The sequence below is a fragment of the Ambystoma mexicanum genome, chromosome 2q (assembly GCF_040938575.1).
Source record: "Ambystoma mexicanum isolate Mex_15411 chromosome 2q, UKY_AmexF1_1, whole genome shotgun sequence".
Classification (NCBI taxonomy): Eukaryota; Metazoa; Chordata; class Amphibia; order Caudata; family Ambystomatidae; genus Ambystoma; species Ambystoma mexicanum.
The window spans coordinates 1,094,129,848-1,094,151,329 of NC_090924.1; the positions used below are offsets into that span (position 1 = coordinate 1,094,129,848).

The 21,482-nt window shown below is 46.6% G+C and overlaps 1 protein-coding gene across 3 annotated transcripts in view; it reads right to left on the bottom strand.

Annotated features, from left to right (window-relative positions):
- Positions 1 to 21,482, bottom strand: part of CLXN (calaxin) — a 246,767-nt gene that overhangs the window by 104,178 nt on the left and 121,107 nt on the right. For all 3 annotated transcript variants that reach the window (XM_069648446.1, XM_069648447.1, XM_069648448.1), the window contains one exon: positions 16,227 to 16,378. In XM_069648446.1, coding sequence (XP_069504547.1) covers positions 16,227 to 16,378 — 152 coding nt within the window. The remainder of the gene's footprint in view (positions 1 to 16,226; positions 16,379 to 21,482) is intronic.

Genomic DNA, 21,482 nt, shown 5'->3' on the forward strand with positions numbered 1-21,482 from the left:
TAAAAAATAGTCCCAAGGTAAAGTAGTCCCTTTCAAGCCTCTTTTGGCTTGGAGCTCTTGCAGCATGGTCTGCATCAGGTAAGTTTTAACCTATCAGGACTGACTCTCCATATGAGCCTGGCGCCATAGACGCCAGGACTGCACCCAAATGGCCCCCTAGCAGGGGTTGTTGGGCTTGTTTGGAATAACTTGATGCCTGCTTCCGGGGCTACTGGACTTGATCTGGTTCCCCGGGGGTAGGCATCATGACAGCGCCCCCCCCCCTCCAAAAAGCCCCTCCTAAAGTCGCTCTTCCCCGTGGTTTTGGTTTGTCTGGGTAAGTTCGGTGGAATTATTTCACCAATCGGGGTGCATGAACGTGGTCACCAGGTTCCCATGACCTTTCCTGTGGTCCATAACCTTTCCAGACGATTAAATAAAAAAGCTTTGACTTCACCAACTTGGAGTCCAGGATGTTCTTGACCTCAAAATCGGGTTCCCAGTCTATAAGAATGGGGTCTGGTGGCTTGGTTAGTCTTGTCCCTGGGTACACTGGTTTCAAAAGTGACACATGAAAAACGGGGTGAATTTGCATATTAGCAGGTAAGTCCAACTTGACGGCCACTGGGTTGATAATGGCCTTAATAGAGTAAGGTCCCAAATATCTGGGTTAAAGGTCTGTGTTCCCTTTAGAGGTATGTGTTTTGTGGCCAACCATACTTGGTCTCCTATCTGGTATTGTGGAGTATCGCTTCTATGCCGATCAGCATTTTTCTTGTATTTTTCTTTCGCTTGTTTTAAATGTGCAGTTGCTTCCGTAAAGGCTTGTGTAATCGTAGCGTGCAGATGTTCCACTGCGGGCCTTTCTAAATGTTGGGGTGAGTCAAGGTCTGAGGTTTGAGGATGGTGCCCATGTAAGGTATAAAAGGGGCTTTGTCCAGTTCCAGAATGTACTGAATTATTGTATGCATATTCGGTGATCCAAAGAATGTCTTTCCAATTACTCTCAGTCTGATGTAACATACAACGCAGGTATTGTTCAAGAGTCTGGCTGGTCCTCTCCGTTTGACCATCGGTTTGGGGGTGGTGACTGGTCAATAACCTCACATCGATTTGCACCAATTCACAACATTTCCTCCAAAAATGTGAAATGAATTGACTGCCCCGGTCAGAGACGAATACGGACGGAAATCCATGTAAGCGAACAATGTTGCGAGGAACTCCTTGGCCAGGATTGAAGCTGAAGGTAATCCCTTTAAAGGAATAAAGTGGGCCATCTTGGAAAAAAGATCTACAATAACTAGAATGTTGTTAAATCCATTGCATGGGGGATGATCAGTAATAAAGTCTAACGATAAGGTGTGCCATGGTGTAGGCGGAATGTCTAAAGGTTGTAAGAGTCGAGCTGGTTTTTTCTTCTGACTTTTGTTTTGGGCGCAAATGCCACAAGACATTACAAATGATTTAATATCCTTTCGCCAGGTGGGCCACCAGAATTGTTTCTTAATTTTAGCTTCAGTCTTTGCGATACCTGGGTGCCACTCCATTAGGGTGTCATGATAATGGGAAATGACTAGCACTTGTAGTTCCTTGTGTGGCAGAAACAGCCGCCCTTGGTAATAAGGCAGGTCATTGGTGACAGAGTAGTCCGGGCCTTTCTTTACCCAGTCCTGCAGGGCTGTGGAATCAAAGAGTTGCTGGATCTTCACCTGAATGTCCTCTAGTGTTTGTAGAGTAGTCATGCCAAGAATCCTTTGTTCGGAAATAATAGGTACTGGTTCTGGGTTCACTTCTGCCTCTCCCATCCCTATTCGGGATAAGGCGTCTGCTTTATCGTTCTTGCAACCTGGTCCGTAGGTTATCACGAAATCGAACTCGGCAAAGAATAATGCCCATCGGAGCTGGTGTGAAGGTTGGGCCTTGGCTGTCTTTAAATACTGCAAGTTTCGGTGATCACAGTAATGGTATGTCTGGCACGGAGAAGATAGTGCCGCCAAGCCTTGAAGGCGTATTTTATGGCTAATAACTCCTTGTCGGTAACAGCATAGTTTAATTCAGGTGCCGAGAACTTTCTGGACCAAAATGCTACTGGGTGAAGCTGGCCAGTTTCAGGGTCCTTTTGGGACAGGACAGCTCCCATGGCTAAACTGGATGCATCAGTTTCCACTATGTATGGAAGTTCAGGGCGTGGGTGCTTTAGTACAGGTGCAGACGTGAATTTCGCTTTCAGCTCTTGGAAGGCATTTTCAGCTTCTTCAGTCCACATAAAGCGGTTGTTTTTTCGCAAGAGTGCTGTGATGGGATGTACAACATGTGAGAAATCCGGGATGAATCTGCGGTAGAAATTGGCAAAGCCGAGCATGCTTTGTACTCTTTTAACTGAACTCGGTGATGGCCACTTAAGAATTGCGTCCACCTTTCATGAGTCCATTTCGGACTCCTTTTAGACTCAGGATAAACCCAAGGAATTCAACTTCCGTGGCATGAAAAACACATTTTCCCAGTTTTGCATATAGTTTGTGCTGGCGCAATTTCTCAAGTACTGCTCGGACGTGCTTCACATGGACAGATTCTGAAGAGGAATACACTAGAATATCATCGATATATACAACAACACAAACGTCAATGAGTTCACGAAGGACATCGTTCATAAAGTATTGGAAGGCTGCTGGTGCATTGCACAACCCGAAGGGCATCACCTGGTATTCGAATAACCCGTACTTAGTGCAAAAAGCAGTCTTCCATTCGTCGCCCTCTTTCACACGTACCAGATGGTATGCCCCCCGGAGATCCAACTTAGTGTATATGCACGCGTCCTTTACTTGGTCTAGTAGTTCGGGGATCAGAAGCAATGGGTATCGGTTCTTAACAGTGATCTGGTTCAATGCGCGGTAGTCTATGCACGTTCTGAGGTCACCTTCCTTTTTGGGCACGAAGAACAAAGCTGAAGATGCAGGGGACTTGGATGGGCGAAGGAAGCCATTAGAAAGGTACTGGTCTAGGTATTGCCGTAGGTGAAGGTTCTCAGGTTCCGTAAGGGTGTAGATTCTGCTACAAGGGGGTTGTGTACCAGGTATGAGATCGATTTGACTATCATACGATCTGTGAGGTGGTAAGGTGTTTGCCTGTTCTTTTTGGAAGACATCCTGGAATTCTTGATATTCTGGAGGTAATTGCACGACTGATGTGGTTACTGTGGCCAGGCCTGCGTTCAGGTTTTTCTTTGGGTAACAGGTTTGTGCACAATCCGGGAAGGTTATTCTCTTCTCTCGCCAATCAATACAAGGATTACGTGTTTCCAACCAAGGTATCCCCAGTATTATTTGGAACTGTGGGGCTTTGATTACATCAAACACAATAGTCTCTCAATGGCCATCCTGACCCAATAGTGTCATCTCTGCGGTGGAATGAGTTACAGGCCCAGAGGCAATTTCAGTTCCATCGACTGTGATGATGACATCTGAGGTGGTTTTTCGGCAGAGAGGTAGATTCATCCTGGAAGCCAATTCGTAGTCCACATAGTTTCCTATGGCCCCGCTATCAATGTATGCCCTTACTGCGTGCATACGCGATGGCTGCCTTGGATCTACGAGGACCATTGGTATGATGAAATGCGAGGTCTGAGTATCTTTCTTCAAGCTCGGCAAGCAGACCTCTACGCTTGTCGGGCGTGGTCGTTTCCCTAGTCTGACTCCATATGGCTTTTATCAGCAGCTCCTACCACCTTCTTGGGTGGTTTTACAGGGCAATCCCGTAGAAAATGCCCAGAAGTTCCGTAATAGAGACACAATTGCATTTGCCGTCTCCTTTCTCTTTCGTTCTGGGTCAAGGGTCCTTTAACCCCTCAGATTTGCATGGGTTCTGAAGCATCTGCTCCTTTGGGGTTAGCGTGGGTTTTGAACAACACCCGATTCTCAAACTTGGCTCTACCAGCCTTTCTGTTCTGAAGTCTGTGATCTAACTGCACCAATAAGTCTATATATTCAGCGCAGTCCTGAGGTGGGTTCACAACTTGAGCCAAGACATCCTTGAGTTCTCCTCGAAGCCCTTGATGAAATAACGTGATTCGTTTTACCTCGGGCCATCCAGTTTCCACTATCAACCTATTAAAGGTCGCGATGTAGGATAGAAGGTCCTGGTTACCCTGTCATAGGGACAAAAGTTTGTTATCCAGGGCCTGTCCTTGGGAGTGCCGGGCAAATAGTCTTTCCATGCTCATTTGAAAGCCCTGAAAATCCCAAAAAATTGGGTCATCGTGAGTAACTAGTGGAATTGACCAGTCAGCTGCACTGCCGCTGAGATATGACAATACAAAGGTTATCATTGGCTTGATCGTTTGGGAAGGCTCCAGGTCTGCATAAAAAGTGCAAGCAGCATTGGTTCATAAACACGGCAAACCTTTTGGGGTCCCCGGCAAAGCGTTTGGGCGGAGCTAATGGAATAGTTCCTGGTATGTTTATTTGCACAGGGTTACCCGATGACACAGGAGCTGGATTTCCCCTGTGTCCTTGTAGGGGTGCTTGTCCTAGGCCTGCGTTGGAATGACAGCGGCAGGAATCCACTTAGGGAAGATCAGGGCTACACCCCCTCCGGAACGGTTGGATAGCCTGGCCTTGTCCTGGCTTTGCAGTAGTTGCCTAGCAAGGTCATCAGTTTGCTCCTTTGACAAAATCAGTTCTCTCCTAAGAGCATTGGTTTCTTGACGGGCGGAATGCACTTCAACCCTCAGTTCCCCTAGTAATTGGGCCAATTGGTCAGTTTCTGAGGTATCCATAACGCCCGGGTGGGAATTTGTGGGTAAGCTTCGCGTTCTGTTACGCTCACCTGGCTCCCACAGGGGCATCGATCTGAACTGGACAGCAGCGGTCTCCACCAATGTGACGCGTAGTGCCGAGAGGACAGACTGGACTGGCCCACCTAGCTTCGTTTGCTTAGCCCGTAGGAGTATTCTTCTGCAAATGGAGAAAGGGCATTAACCACCCGTAGAGTTGAGCGTAAACCCCCCCCCCACCACCCCTGCTGTTCTCCCCACTGATGCCCCCTCTTATAGTCTCACCTGATGGTTTGGAAAGATGAGCTCTCCATCCTGCACTGAGCGCAGCGGCGCGTAGATAACCAGTTGCTTCACTGGTTCGAAGGAATTGGTGAGTTCCAGAACAATATTGACTCTGAGATTTCCGGCAAGACGCCGCGAGTATATAGTTCATAAGAGTTCAAATGTCTGACTTTCACTCTTGTCCGATTCCTTGCAGGTTGCAGCTTGACCCTAGCGAAGAGTTCCTCGTGGCAACTGGTAATATTCAGGTAAGGATTGTATTATCCAACACAGTTCGATAAAATAATGTCAGTATGTAACCTGTTGCTTTCTCCCTTATTCAGGTGCTCAGAGAAAGTATGAAGTCTCGGGGAATAATGCCTCCGGTGGTAAAATTAGGTAAGTCTATTGTGGTGAGGAGGCTTCCCCTTGTTTGTCCCTTTGTTTCACCTTGTTGTCCTTTTGTTCCCCCTTAGGGGCCGGGGACGGCGAGGATGCGGTGGAGGCTGCGCCGACCCGTGAACAGGAATAGTACCCCCGGTGGTAAAATCAGGTAAGTCTACGGGGGGTAACTAATATTGCCTCTGTTTATTCCCTTGGCTCGCCTTGCTGTTCTTGTATGTCCCTTAGGTGCCGGAGTGCGACGGGAATATGCTGAAGGATGCGGTGGATAGTGAAGATGCTGCGAAGGCCGGTGAGTTCAGCGCGGCGCTGTAGCAGGCGAGGCGACGCGCATGAAACAACTTCTTTCTTCCAGCTCGAAGGCGCGGTGGATCGGGAATTCAGGTAAGGATCAAAGGTATTGCTCTTGTTCTAACCTTTTCTCCTTCTTTCTCCCTGTTTCTAGGAGCTCCAGACTCGAGGCGGGCGTGGCAGAAGACTGGATGCAGACTTGCAGGCACGGTGAGCGTTATGCTGCTGGATGCAGAATAACGCGAAGCGTGTGCTGCTCTTCGAGCGTGGTTTAAATAGCCTCCAAAGTAGTCCCAGGTAAGTATTCCTCCCCGACCCCACCCGAGTAAAAAATAGTCCCACGGTAAAGTAGTCCCTTTCAAGCCTCTTTTGGCTTGGAGCTCTTGCAGCATGGTCTGCATCAGGTAAATTTGCAGCATGGTCTGCATCGGGTAAGTTTTAATCTATGAGCCTGGCACCATAGATGCCAGGACTGCACCCAAATGGCCCCTACCAGGGGTTGTTGGGCTTGCTTGGAATAACTTGATGCCTGCCTCCGGGGCTGCTGGACTTGATCTGGTTCCCCGGGGGTAGGCATCATGACAAAGGGCCAGAGGAAGAGCAGGGAGTCGAAGGAGGAGGGAGGGGGTGGGGGGAGAGGACAGGATGTTCTGAGGTTTTGAGATGAAATGAGAAGCCAGGCCGGGCAGAGGGAGGGAACGGGAGAGGTAGAGACTGCAGCAGGATTGGCCAGCTCCTTGCAGATTTTAAAGAGTTTGACCGAGTTGTTAGATTCTGCTGAAACACAGGCTTGAATGTGGGCTCTCTTCTTGGTGTAGATAGAAAGCTGGTATTGCCTTTGGAGCAGGAGGCAGGCCGGTTTGTCAGAGGATGTACAGGAAGCACGCCATTTCCTCTCAGCCACCCTGCACTTGCGTTTAAGAGTGATGAGGTCTGAGTTGTACCAAGAGTTGCACTTGGCTTTGGGCTTCAAGCGGATCCTCATGACAGGGGCAATAACATTGAAAGTATCAGATATAGCAGAGTGGAGCATGGAAAGGGCTGCGTCAGGGTGTGATTCAGCCAAGAGGGGACGTGGGGGGCGGGGGTAGTGGCGGCGAAAGCCTCAACTGACATACACTTCATGGGTCGGATAACCGAGAAGGTAGGTGGCAGTGCTGGAGTTGGCTTGGCCTGAGGAGTAGAGGGTGAGGTGGGAAGAAAGGAGGAAGTGAGGAGTGGTGAGAGGGATCGAAAAGGGAAGGTCTGAAGAAATCAGAACATTCAGAGTGTGCCCTGCAGAATGAGTCAAGCCTGAGGGGAGAATAGAATGAGAGAGTCGCAGAGGTCGCAAAAGAGTCCAGAGGAAGGACAGGAAGTATCCAGGTGGATGTTAAAGTCTCCAAGAAGGAGGAGTTGAGTGGTTGAGACAAGAAGAGAACAGGAAAGGTCTGCCCACTTAGAGGAAAGAGGAGGTCTGACCAGATGGCTGCCACAGTAAGGGAATGGCCAGGAGAGAGAGAGCCTGCAGACGAGGTATTCGAAAGAGGAGTAGGCCTGCGTAGGAATGACAGCGGCAGGAATCCACTTAGGGAAGATCAGGGCTACACCCCCTCTGGAACGGTTGGACCTGGGTGCGGAGAGGAGCTTGTAGCCATCTAGGAGGAGAGTGTCAAAGCTCGTGACCGAGCTGGCCGTGAATCATGTCTCGGTGAGATCGAGGACATCGAGGTCAAGTTCCTCAAGGAGGTGGCATATGTCAGAGGAGTGTTTGACAGCTGAGCGAGAGCTTAGAGTGGTAATATGGAGAAGGTTGCCGTCGTTAAAAGACTTCCGGGGAGGGGTACAAATCAGAGGTATGCCCTGCGGAGGTGTGTAAGCAGCCCGAGGGGGGGGCAGTAGAGGAAGGGGGCAAGGGCAAGGTAGCCAAGAAGGAGACAGCCGGGGGAGGTGAGGAAGCCGTGGAGGGGAGAGAGAGGACAGCAGCAGAAGAAAGGAAGGTGATGAGGCGCAGGAATCGTCTATCAAAGAGAACAAGGTTGGCTTGAGGACCTTGGACCAAGACGGTACCATTCAGGTAAACATTAAATAATGACCTTAGAGGAGTGGAAGAAGGCCAGGAGGGCCTCCCACCGGGTGCCACCATTAATGGGAGAGGAAGAGAAGGGAGAGCACATATGGTCTCTGTGCTGAGTCCTTAGGTCTGGTGAGGGAACGACAAAGAGGATGTCTGTGAAAGTTTGCCTGGAGGAGGCACTGGTATAGGTGTCGGCGATGGGTCATAGCGATCTCTTCCTAAATTGCGGAAGAAACTCCATATTGCGAAGATCAGCAGGTAACATGTTCCATGCTTGTGGGCCTGTGACAGAAAAACATCTATCACCCTGATGAACAAATTTGGATGGGTAAACCACTAAAACGTTTACACTTTTAGTGCGATGAGAACGATTTTGCTGATAGATAGCAATTTTTGATGATAGACAGCGGAAAACAAGATCATGGAGGCATTTGATCATGGAGACATTTACAAACCAAACAAAGGGTTTTAAAAAGTACCCTCTGCTGTACTGGTAACCAATGTAGACTCCTTGGGGATTGAGTGATAGATGAATCCCTAGGTAGAGCGAAGTGAAGCCGAACGGCTGCATTCTGTGCAACCTGGAATCGCTACATTTGGTAGTTTAGAATGCCAATAAGCGTGCATTGCAATAGTCTAACTTGGCATTCACTAGTGCCCCAACAACGACTAGTTTTCTTTCTGAGATAAGAGGTAGGAGGGGCTTCAGGTGAGAGTAGAAAGTTTTGACGGTTTCACTAACCTGCAAATTGCAACTCTTTTGCCTGCCAAATGCAGCCCAAGTTTTTTACTTTAGGTGACAAGATGTTTGAAACATCAAAAAGTGGTGGGCAGGAAACATGTGGCTGCGCGCCTTCTCCGGCATGCACTGCTCCCCTCCACTGACCTCAGGCTTCGCCGCTCCAATCCGCATGCTGGCTGATGCGCGTCCTCTTCTCCTACGAGCTCCGATCGCTCCGCTCACCTTCGCCCCCCGATCGTTGATCCCCAGCGTCGCTGTTCCGGTCTGTGTGTTGGCTGCTGCGCGTCTCCTCCTCCCACGAGCTCCGCTCGATCTCCTCAGCTTACGCCTGCCTTCGGACGAGTGTTCTGCAGCTTCTCGTCCTTGCCGTGGTGCTGCTCCCAGCTGCTAGGCGTCCCGGGAATCTCCTTCTGCTGGCCTCTCTTCTTCTCGCCGTAGACCAACAACAAAAAACTCCTTCATCAATCTCCCGGGTGCGAGTCCTCCGCGACGAGTCTGGATGCTGCTTCCTTTGCAGATCCCGTCTGTTATAAAGGGGGAGACCCCTCCCACTTCCCTTTGTTTGCCCTTTCGCGGGCTTCGTTAGTGTTTAGCCGCGATTGCCAGATTCGCGGGATTTTCCTCCTTTTGCCGCGCTGTGCACAGCGCCTCCCCCTTCTCCAGCGAGGGGGGATGTCATGTGAGAGACACTGCCTGGGTTATCGGGGGTGCCTCCTCCATTTTTGTGGTGCTTTCGTCGTCACCTTCAGGAAAGCTGCTTTATGCAAGATGTTTTATCCTGCAGGCCTGGTGTAGCTCACTGATTGTCATCATGGAAAGGCCAGGGCTCGGTACCCACAAGGCCGGTTCACACTCCCCGCCATCAGGCTATGCTGCAATGGGCCCCTCCCCAGCAGCCGCTTTGCAGCCCTTGTGAGGTGCGTGACACCCCTTTGAGGCTCACCTGTGAGCTGGGTTGATGGTGGGCTGTCAGCGCCGCATATCAATGACAGTGTAGGTTGGGGTCGGGGGAGGTGTCCTTGTCGGCACTCCGGCTTGGCGGTTCAGGACAATACGGTGCCCAGGACCCCGCCAAGGTCCCCCACAGATGCCTCAGCAGACAGGGGCACCATGGCCAGTGCGCCCGAGGTTGGATCCACAGGGAGAGCGGCAGTATGGGCCAATCGTCCTGCATCCGCTCACAGTTCTGATTATCTCACAGAGCGGGATTGGCGCACCGCGTACGGCAGCCTCCACTCCCCTCCGACACCGCCATCTGGCACAGGTCGGCGCCTTGAGGCCAGGCACAGTCTGTGGTCACAAGGGGCTGTGGCTGGACCACGGGCCCAGCCACTGCATCCACAGGCCCTCGGGATCTCTATCTTCAATAGGCCAGCGATGTAGTTGGCTAACAAGCCGTCCTGCGGGAATTCATCTCCCCACTTCTTCTGCCAGAGCTTTCCACCATTATATTGTGTCTGTGCATGGGTTAAGCAGGATACATCGTGGTGTAAGACCTTGGCCACCCTGCGGCCATCTTGCTCGGGCTCTTGAGCGCCACCCCCCGAATGTCTTTAAACTTAACACAATCTGGATCGTCAGACACGTCGCACCAAATGTTAAAATCACCTAAACTGATCATATTAAGACAGCATAACGCTTTGGTGCCAAGAAAGATGTGAGGTCATTTAAAAAAGAGCTAGCAGGGCCTGGGGGTCTATCAACAGACAGGACTCATTGGGGAACAACCGATGTGTGCGAATGCAAATGTGTGAGTATTTATCCCATGTCAGCGTACGATGGTTAAGCAGTTCCAGGGAGGATTTAACAATCATGGCCATTCCACCACTTTTCTGAGACTTCCTGCTTAGCCTTTTAATTTGAAAATATTCAGGTACCATTAGGTGAAAACGTGAAGTGGAGCTAGCTGTAAATACAACTCTGTAAAAATATTTTAAAAAAGTAAATCCATTTTTAAAGAGCTAAGGAGTTCAATTGCACTTTTAACAGCTGATCTAGCACTGATCAGTGCAGCCTGCAACAGTAGTGTTTGCTTTTTGGAATTCATAAGCTGTGGCTATTGCAAAGAATCACTCATTGTATACATACCAAAACCTCTCATTTTGCTGAGAGTACGTAGCATAAGTGTGCCATGCTCATTATTTAGTGTGAAAAAGGTTTAAATAGAATAGCTCCAATGCAAGTGTTCTCCAAAAATGGAAAAGACCTTCTTTCCAGAGGGTGATTGCCTTCCCCTAAATTATTCACTGGTATCACAAATGTCTCTGGTTCTAACAGTTCTTTATGCCTTCCTTGACCCACAACAATCCTATTGGATGAAAACTGTGCAACCTTGTAAGTTAAAAAAAAGTTCCTTCTTTTCTCACAAGTTTGTTCTTTGTTTAACAAACACTGTTTCTGCTTGGCACTCCTTGTAGGTTTGCAATTTGCCTGGTGTACTCTCCTGCCCGGACTTCTCTTATCTTAAAGTTCCTCTTTACATCCAAGTAGCATATACTTTTCTTTGCTTGGTATATCTACTCGTTCTCACTGATCTGTTAAGCTTTCCCCACATTTGCATTAATTCCTTACTGTTATTTCACTTTTAGTTACTTCACAATATTCAAAGTCTTTTTAGCGCAGTCATAGAAATGTTCCGGGGTCCCCACTCTGCTTTGACAGACTCACCAGCTCTCGGCTACATCTTCGAGCTTGCTTGTGCTTATGTGGTGTACCTTTGCTGCTTCCTTCCCACTCTGGGCAGCTCTGATGTCTCTCCAGCTCTGCTACTGCACGCTGGCTTCTCTTCAGCTCCCGGTAAGGACAACGCTGCTTCTCTTGACTGCCAGATGCCCAGGGACCCTCTTGCTCACACCACATCCCTGTACTTCTCTGCCGGCGAGCTCCCTTACTCCACCACACCGGCTCACAACTCTGGCTTCTGCACACCGACTGGCACCTCCATCTGCCTTCACTGGAGATGCCACATCTTCGTCTGAGCTGCTTCTCACAGTTCGGTTCACATTTTTAAAGGTCCTGCGCACAGGTGCTTTCATCCAACAACTAGCACACTCATCACGCTTGACACTCTCGCTGCTCTGTATCAATTCCTTCATCCTCCTCGTCCACTGATTGTTTCTGATGCATAATTCTTGGAAGTTCTTTTCCAAAGATTCCACATGGTAGATCAGTTCTACATGAAGGAAAACTAGTATGGCAATAGGCCATTAGGGTACTGGGCAACAGGGGTGGGTGATACTGCGCCTCATCCAATGAAGCCATGACATCCCCCTAGTGGCTATCTCCTCTGAGGACCTCTGATGACAGAAACCAGGGCTTTGAGCAGTGGAGCCTCTCCAGTCTTTCCCCTGCATCCCGCAGGTGCACAGACTGTATAATTGAGCGCGTATGTAAAAGCCCTGCACATGAGCCCGATCTGCTCCACCGGTTCACATATCCGTGTCAGAACATCAGGCAGTGGGCAAACTATCAAAACCGCTAGGTCAAGCAAGCAACGACTGTGAAGGGTAAGAAAACCTGTTTGGGAGTGTGGGCAACACTTACACACGAAATTGCTAGCTGATGCCTGGGACCTTTCAGCCCCAGCATTTCACTTTTAACAAGACCTCCATATCAACTGTGCCGCGCTGGAGCGGTGGCGGGCTGCGGGAGTTGTGGACATTCAGGCAAGGCAGGCTTGGCACCCCACACGGGGAAGCTGAATGCTGCTTGACAGACGTGTACAGCGTCTGCGGTAGGCACCAACAGCAACCTCACAAAAAGCCGCAGGACCAGTGTGAGAGCAGTGAGGACATCTGGTGTGGAACTCGTATACCAGTGCGGGCGTCCACCACTGACGGGCGACTTGCAGGTAAAGGTAACCCGAGTGGCCCAGAGGACATTGTGTGTAGAGGTGGGGAGAGGCAGGCCCACAACACGGGAAGCCCATTGATCGAAGGAGGCAGCTGGGAGAGTTGTCTCATCCCGGAAACACCTTTAAACAGGTAAGCCCATCATGGAAACAAGGCGCCTGGGAGACGGCCTGGAGGTGGGAGGCAGAACCATAAAGGCCATATTAATGAACGGAACGGGCAAAAAGTTGTGGAATTGCTTGCAAATGCTTGCATGCTTAAAAGAAGGAAGCAACATTAGTAGCTGTATACAAAATAATCGACCACTGCATAAAAGCCTGAAATTAGTTAGAAATGGGTATGAATAATATCTGTTGTAGATAGACTGTAAAACCCACTACACTATCCAAATGCCACAATTAACTAAGAGGTCTCTATGTGCTTGTTGGTAAGACCGCGTTTTCCTCGTCCCAGTGAATCTGAGAAACAAAATGAACACTTCCAGTTAACATACTATACCAAGTCTGCCAAACACAAGGGAAGCCTCAGTAAAGTACTTACTCATACCCAACTGTTGGTAAATAATACAATACAAGGAAAGACCAGGGGAAAGAGGATTGTACCCCCTGACATTACTGAATCCTACAGGGGAAGGAAGTCACTCTCCCTAAATAGAAAAGGGATTAGTAAAGACCAGGGATGAGGATTGTCCCGTTGGCATCTGTGTAACACTAAGGCCCTTGACTTGCTCATTGAAGTTGCAGTATTCAGAGTCTGAGGGAAAGAATAGGTTTTGGACACAGGAAAGTGAACATTTATTTTGACGTCCTGACGACTGTCACGTTAGTTAGCTTGGTTGAGGCAGGGAAACCCCTCAGAGTTAGGGATAGTGAGGCCTTTCTCCAAACCCTTTCATTATTTAAATAAAGTCTTTGTGGAACAAACTATCTACATGTGGCTGTCTCCTAACTCAGACCCCTTTCACACCACCTGCATGGGACAGGGACTTAGATAGTAACAAGAGACCATATGACCGCAGAATGTCTTTAAACTTAATATAATCTGGATTGTCAGACTACATAAAATACTTAAGGCATCACTTAATACAGGTAGAATGGCACTTGTGCCGAGATGGAAATCTGCAACACATCCAACCAGAAAGGAAATGTTGCATAACGTGTGCTAGAAAAGATAACTTTCCTAAAGCATGGTGAAGGGCAACCTTTTTTGAAGATGGTGCCATTCTTATCTGAAAAGTCCTCGGACCCGGCTTCTTTATCTAGAACCAGGTCTCTCAAATCTGTTTTTGTACGTGGAGTGGAAAGGTGGCAGAGGGAAGTGGGTGGAGTAGTTTAGGCTGGCTTTTCATTCTGAAGCTTTCAGTACCCTGTTATTTCTTGCACATTGTCCCCTATTGGTTACTAGTGATCTGGATAGTGTATTTTTATCTCTACATTTTGTTTTGAACAGAAGAAAGTGATTCCATTAACACACTATAATATAGAGGTCTTAGACCATTAATGGAACAGGTATGCTATTATGCATTGTCGTAGGGTGCTACATAGTGTGATGCAATCATTTTCTGATCTAATTGCCAAAATTCTGACTCATGCAAAGGGGTACTATGTTTTAACTTTGTTTTATTTCTGCTGTTTAGTTTTTATCTTGATTACTGTTGCACAAATAAGAAATCAATAAAGAAATTGTAAAATTGGCTTCCTACCATGCTGGCCATCATTATGAGTTTTGTGGGTGTGCGTCAGATTTCTGCATGCAGAAAGTTATGTAACCTTATGCTGAAATCAGAGGATCTCTGTATGATTAAAGCTTTGCTGTCCTACCAATTGTAAAAGTTGCTGTTCATAAATAATGAATGCATTATTTTCAAAAGCTGTATTTTATATTATTGTAACTTTATGAAAATAAATGCCCATCCTTTTTGGCAGATGCAAATGAATGTCATACAGTATCAGATCATACTAGTACTGTACCTTGAAAATCCACAGATGGGGTAATATTGGCCCTTTTCACATATGACCCAAAAATCACTCAGTCTCAAGAACGGTCTTTACTGAAATTGTTGTGGGCCCCAAGGTCGTCCCTTCCCTCTCTCTCATCTATGTTGGTATCTCCTCCTTAACCGAGGCATTCGTATCCCTCAGTTACACCGACTGATAATCCCTACTGTCTAATTCCTGGTTTAGACTATGTATGGTCTCCCTAAAATGAATACTCTTTAAAGTCCCTGAGGTGCTTCCTACCTGTGCCTACTCTAGCTGGATATTTGTGCTCTATAGGGAATAGGGAATTATGATACAGTTTAAACATACAACTGAGTAAGCGTATCACATTAAACAATAATAATAATTAAAGATAACACAAGGCAGTATTAAAAAGAGGAGGATTCTAAATGCTGCTTGTTTTTACCATCAAACTCATAATGAAAGCCATTGCATAGTATGTGGTTGATAATATAGCAGTAAGCACCCGTTTCCGAAGCTTCCCCAGGTTGTAATCGTCTGGGGTCCCACGCATAGGCCCGAGTTAAGCGAGGACCTTGACGCTGCGCCCCGTTGAGTATACCAGCAGGTGAAGCCCCTGGAATGGGTGCTTATTGCTATTGGCACCCGGGTTTTCCATTAGGAAACAAAGGGTGCTAACAGCAATGTATTTTGAATGAACAGGACGCTGCAAGGCATCCCGTTCATTTAAACAAAATATTTACCTAAGATGGTTTGACGTGGAGCTGGAAGACGGGGCTTCATACGGACCCCCTCTTCCATTTCCAAGGTGGCCAGCAAGGACAGGAATCGGGTAAGTAGGGCAGGTGGTGGGTAAGGATCTGAAAATACGAGGGGAAGAGGAGGGGGGGTGGCAGGGCGGGGGAATCAGGCTGCCCAAAATGTGTGCCAAGATCGGGGGATTCAGCCCACGATCTGAGCAACCTGATTGGTAGCCTCTCCCTTCCTAGGTGCTAATAAAACCATTCACTATGGCCCAAGACTAATGCGTGTGCAATCACCTTTGTTGGGAAATGCAATTTACCATTTTGCGAGACTACCTCTGAATGTTCCTTTTTTTACCCCCTTTTGCAGTTTGTGCATATGCTGCAGAACTTCCATATAGACACAAAGGAGAAAACAAGATCTTAATCTAATGTGTGTGTCTGTTTCTATAGATTATTAAGCACAACAAACGGCATGAAGAGAGAGTGAAACATTGCACTTAACAGCAAATACAGTATGCGCTGCCTTTTCCACGATTTCCCCAGGTTGAAGCGCGACTCTAGGAAATTGGCAGGTCTCTGCATGGTACTGGCAGTACGCTGCATACTGATGTGTTGGCTTCGTCCCAGTGCGCCCACGTACGCGCAGTGGCTCAGGGCAGTCACCTGGGCACATGATACCGAGGAGGCCTGGGGTGCATTGCAACATCCCCACTCGAGACCAAGGGACATTTGGCGTCAGTTCCGCAACTACATGTCTGCCTTGACCTTCAACTCAGATTCAGAGTCTTCCCTCCCTCCCTGGTCCCCTCAATGATTCCCCCCTGTGATTTGTTTTACTGTTAGCCCTGGTCGCAATACATCCTTTATTATCCGACCCTTGTGATCTGAATGATAATCTCGCACTGTACTGTAAAGTTTCCTTGTTGTAAATTGCAAATTGATGTCATGCTGTGCCCATCTCTGTTTTGTTTTTTCTGTGTGTTGTCAAGTCGATTAAATAAAGGTTTTAAAAAAAAAACAGCAAATACAGAAGGCAGTTGTTGTGAGCATGGGAAGCCAAGGCAAAAGGTCGGCAGGGAAAGGTGTCGATTTTGAAAACTGACTTTGTTTGGCTGAAGTGCCTTCTGAAACATTGCAACAACAGTGATAAAATGGATACTTGCCATTTTCTTTAGTGTGATTTCAACCAGGTCTTTCACTCCTTCATCAGGATCCTCTTCTGATGGCTGTTTGAGGAGACTGTTCTTCAGCATGTGAAACATTTCTTCTCGAGAAATGTAGCCATCGCCGTTCAAATCGTAAACGTCAAAGCAGTCTAGCAAAACAAATGAGAACAGTTACAGATGCAAGCAGGCCAATCATTGCTTGCACAGGTTGGCGAGTATAGGAAACTAGTATTCATCTATAAAATCAAACATGAGTGGTGGTCACTGTACCCTTACAGTTCAGGGCTTGTCCCCAACCCCCATTAAATCAGGCAAGAATACTACCCTAAAGCCTTTGTGATTCATACATGGTTAGTGAATGTCCCAGTCAAGTATTTAAGTCAAGAAAGAGTAGGTACCAGGCCCCCAAATTGTGCATTTCTGTAGATTTAAACCACATCCTTTATAATGCCAATTGGTAGGGTGATGATCGGAAGGTGGTGTAAACAGAGGGGCTCAATTTATGTCCCCAAATATTTATGGGTTCCTAGTTGTGTGCAAAAGCTCGACAGAGCTAGTGAAGGGATGGTAGGATCGAGGGGCCGGTCAAGTATTCTAATGTGCCTCTGAGGTCCATTGCCTTCTAGGCCTTCCTCAGAGGAGAGGAGAAGTACAATGTTGTTGCTTTGAAAACAGGAAGTTAAATGGGAAGAGAGATATTAATCCACCAAGGTATTCAGCCCTGTCAGACCATGTTGAGAGTTACAGGTGTAATTAGAATTCACCTTGAATTTCGGTCACATAGCTATAGATTTGATTTTGAAAGCCCCATTTGCATCGGTTGCACAATAAATACACCTTCAATGCCACATGTGCAAGTAAAATGACATGCTCGGCCTTATCCAAGGATTTTAACATTTTTTTTTAAAAACATTTTTATTGTTGTTTTGATCGGAAAAACCGACCTTTCAACAAATTTATATTTTATACATTACAAAATTATTCTAACAGAATAAAATGTGCATATACATATCCACCCATATGTACAAACTTATGAACACATAAAATCAAACATCTACAGACAAACTTATTTCATGGGCCAACGTCATTGTCGTCTTGCCTGATATTCAAACAGTTTAGAAAATTCACAACTGCATATCTTATACACTTTCTATTCCCACTGTATAATTCTAGCCACAGTCGGTCAGACGTTAGCACTAGATCTTCATTAAAACGACATTTGAAACGAATAATTCGAAGTGGTAACAGAACAGTACACTCCACCAATAAATGTTTAATTGTTTCCATCACTAGATTACAAAATCGGCAAGTGGTTCCATGGACAGGTATTCTTTTCCACTTACACATTATTTCCCTTGTTGGCCATATATTCAATCTAAACCTCAAAAAATCTGCACAATGGCTGGAATTAGGCCAGGGGTGCACAACTAGTTTTGCCGGAGGGCCGAATGTACCTTACAAGCTGTCTACAGGGGGCCAGATTGCCAGGCGGGGCATGTGGTGCATTTACGACCCCCCTGAGACATTTTTAGTAAGCATGTGGGGGAAGGAACAGGCATTTTGAGGTGTACTTCTTGTCTCTACAGTATTACCAAGCCAGAAGAAAAACTGATTTGTCCCTGGGCTTCAACATGTTATCAATAGTGGGAGAACAAAACCATCCATGCACCCCAGCAGCAATAACCGAACAGAACTGGCTGTCCTACAGGTGAAAAAGAGCTGTGCAGATGTGGCTGATGAGTGATCTGTCCACATTAATGACTACATGAGGAAGCTTTGCCTCTGGATCTTAATAGAGAATGCATTCTCCAACCCTTTGCACTTTACAAAATTGCAGTATGGGCAGACTGGGAGGCCACCGGCATCATAGAACACCATCACATTTAAAGAAAAACCTTTACATTTTCATCCTCCACACGCCACTACAAAACACTTTTGCATTCATAAGTAGTGCTACAAAAGACTCCAATGCCCGCTGTCAACATTGCTTTGTCACCAGGGGAATTAATGAATGTTCTCTTTCCAATACTTTGCTCTGACGCATCATACAACGGTGGTGTGTACAGGCCATGGAAAGAAAATATAACCGGTATAGTTTGTTTTCTATACTGCTTATAACCATGCTTTACAGCACTGGTGTTGGTAAAATTGTGTACTAAATTGGAGGAGCATAAATATTTGCCCCAAATATGCCAGTGTGATGGAGCGTAGCAAGGGGGCCTGAACAAATCAAAAGGTGTTGGGGGCTGGGGAGGGGGCTTCCTCCCAACCTCTCTGAGTACATTTTTAAAACGCAAGCATGCACACCGACAGAGACATATTTAAATTAAAGTACCTTCTGCCCTGGTCCTGAGGTTTCCTCCCAGTGCTACAGCTCCCGCGTAGCACAAACAGGAAGCAAAGAGCACTTACTGGTTCATGCCCATGCGTGCAAGAGCCGGATCGCTGATAGCGAAGAGCCCCACTCTGTTTGTATGTGGGAGGAGGCGCAGGAGTCCCTTCCTCGCATATACAAACATGCAGTTCCTCAGCCAGAATCCCCAATGGGCCAGGCAAGGTTAGGGAAGCAAAATGCCCCCGGTTTTGCATGGCTCATTGGATATGGAAGGCTGAGGGACAGAACTGTCAAATGGAAACAGCGTTTCCCTTTGACAGTTCAAGCCAGCCGAGGAGCGCGCCCTCAACCACATAAAGCAGCTGAGTGAGTGCTCAGTGTTTACAATGGGCTGGTTCCTCTATTATGGGCGAGGGTGCCCGTGGGTCAGCGCAACCTTGCCCATTATGAGAAGCGCCACTGGAACACCATCAAAGAAGGTATGCACAGGGTCGGTGCGGCTGGAGATGAAATACTGTTGACTTTGAAGTTATGTACACAAACTGCACTGTTGGTAATACAGTGATTCTTAACACATGAATGGGCTCATAGACATGCCCTACAATAGAAAGCTACCAGGGTAGCTCAGCAGGTTGAGTGACTGTTGCTAAAATGTTATATATTTAAAACTGGCTGCAAATTGTATGACTTTTTCCAATTACTTATAAAAACAAATTTCATAAAATGTGTTCAGCCAGGGGATGTGCTGGGCTGGCAGCTTGCTTATATCCAGGGTGAGGGTGGGGGAATGCCTGCCCCCATAGTGAAAATCAAAAGTTGGCACCCATGAACCCACCGGTTAATTTCCTGATAACTGCTGTCAGCGCAATAGAAGCATGTATTTGCAATGAAGCAGTTTGACAAGCATATAAGAGCTTTAGAAATATATCCTGTCAAAAAACACAAAAGAAGGGACACAGAAATCACTGGGTATTTGTGTGGCAGTCCGAGAAAAAGAAAAACACACATCAAAGAAAATAAATGAATTTAAGTTAAAGAAGCATGTTTGCTTGGAAATTTCTTTTGTTTTTCTTTTAGACAAGCTTAAGTTGCATATTTGGAAAACAAAAGTGTGACCACCATGTAAGTAGCCTGCTTAAATCAGTGATGGCCCCCAGTGATATTCATGGTCCATTGCTTCCCGGGGTTCCCTTTCAGGCCAGATAAAAGAACACAAGCTGTGCAAATAGGTGCAAATAGAGCCTGCTAATGTGTGAATGATGGCTGGGCTGATTAGTGCCTTTAGGTCCTCTGCAAAGAATTCTTTGCCAGAGGCGGGGGTGGGGGACAGGCATCAATTAGGGGTGCAATTACCCACTTCCACGGACACCCGTGCCAGCAATGTGCAGGCTTCAAAGACTTTCGTAATGAAGTGCGGCCCGCTTTGTTTTCTTTTGCTAGAAGTGGGCCGCACTTCATTATGAAAGTTCTGTCCATAGGGGGCCGCAAAGCACGATAGCACAGGCCGCATATGGCCCGTGGGCTGTATGTTGTGCACCCCAGGATTTGGGGATCGCTGTAGATATTTTTCAACCTCTCCTTGAGCTTTGAGGGCAAATGGATTCTGATAAAATGTTTGTATTTTCATGCAGGCATTTCCTGTCTTAATCCAATCGGATTTCCATAATTTAGACTTGGCTTTATTTGGATTTTCAATTAATAGTGTTTGTGTTGTATCTGCTCCAGTCATCATTTTTTGAGCAAAGTTATGCCAAGTTCTGGCAAAGTTATTTCTGGCTAATAATAAATGTTTAGATATAATCATAAGTAAACCATTACTATTTTCCCTCATTAGACATTTTCTGTACAATTGGCAAACTTTCCATTTATATACCGCGTAGAATGAGATTAACCCCAGTTCGTGTCTAAGAACAGGCATAGATTCTGACATTGGTAACATTAATGATTTTTTCCAGTAGGTGCTTTCATACTTGGACCAATAGGCATAGGTTTGACATTTTTTTGTCTCTGAAGCGTACCAAATGGTTGCAATAAACTATTGCTTATAATAAACACTCAGAGGATTTATTGTGAATTTGCAATATTTTCCTCGTATGATTCTCATTTGTGATAAAGCTGTGTTGTGCTTTATTTGTAGATGATCTTCATATGGCTTATCAGACAAATGGGTATTCACACAGATGCCCAGATATATGTACGATTTTACCGACTGCAGATCAGTGTTGTGCAACTGCCAATGATAAGATTTTTGCCCCGTTTTTATGCCAAATTGCATAACTTGCGTCCTCTTGATGTTAATACTAATGCAGTTTATAATCACATAATTATCTAGAGCATTCAACAGGGTGCGTAATCCAGCAGGTGTTTTGGTATGAGCACCATATCATCAGCATAAAGAAGCCAATTAATTGCGGTCCCGTATAATTTTGGTGGGTCAGTGATCATACCCCTGAAGCTAATCCCAATGTCCAAAAATTAAATAGGGTGGAGGCCAGCAAACATCCCTGTTTCAGGCCCAGAGTTGTTTCTATTGGCTCTGATAATAGCCCGTCATTACTTAGACGTATCTGATAGATGTGTTAGTATGTAATTCTATAATCCATTTCAAAATGTACCAGGGACATGCTAAATCTATTAGTTTCCTGTACAGTAGTTCTCTTGGAACAAGGTCGAATGCCGACCTAAAGTCGACAAATGCTGTATGGGCTGCTTGCACCGTTTTCCTTGTTGTACAATAGCATTCAGAGTTATGAGGTTGACAGCTGTGCCTAAACCTGGCAGGAACCCAGTTTGAAATTGATCCCTGTAATTCCATTTATCTAACCACTTATTGAATTCTCCCAAAATCATACGGGCAAAAATCTTTCCCAGACAATCCAAAAGTGCGATAGGTCTATAGGAGACCAGATCTGCACGAT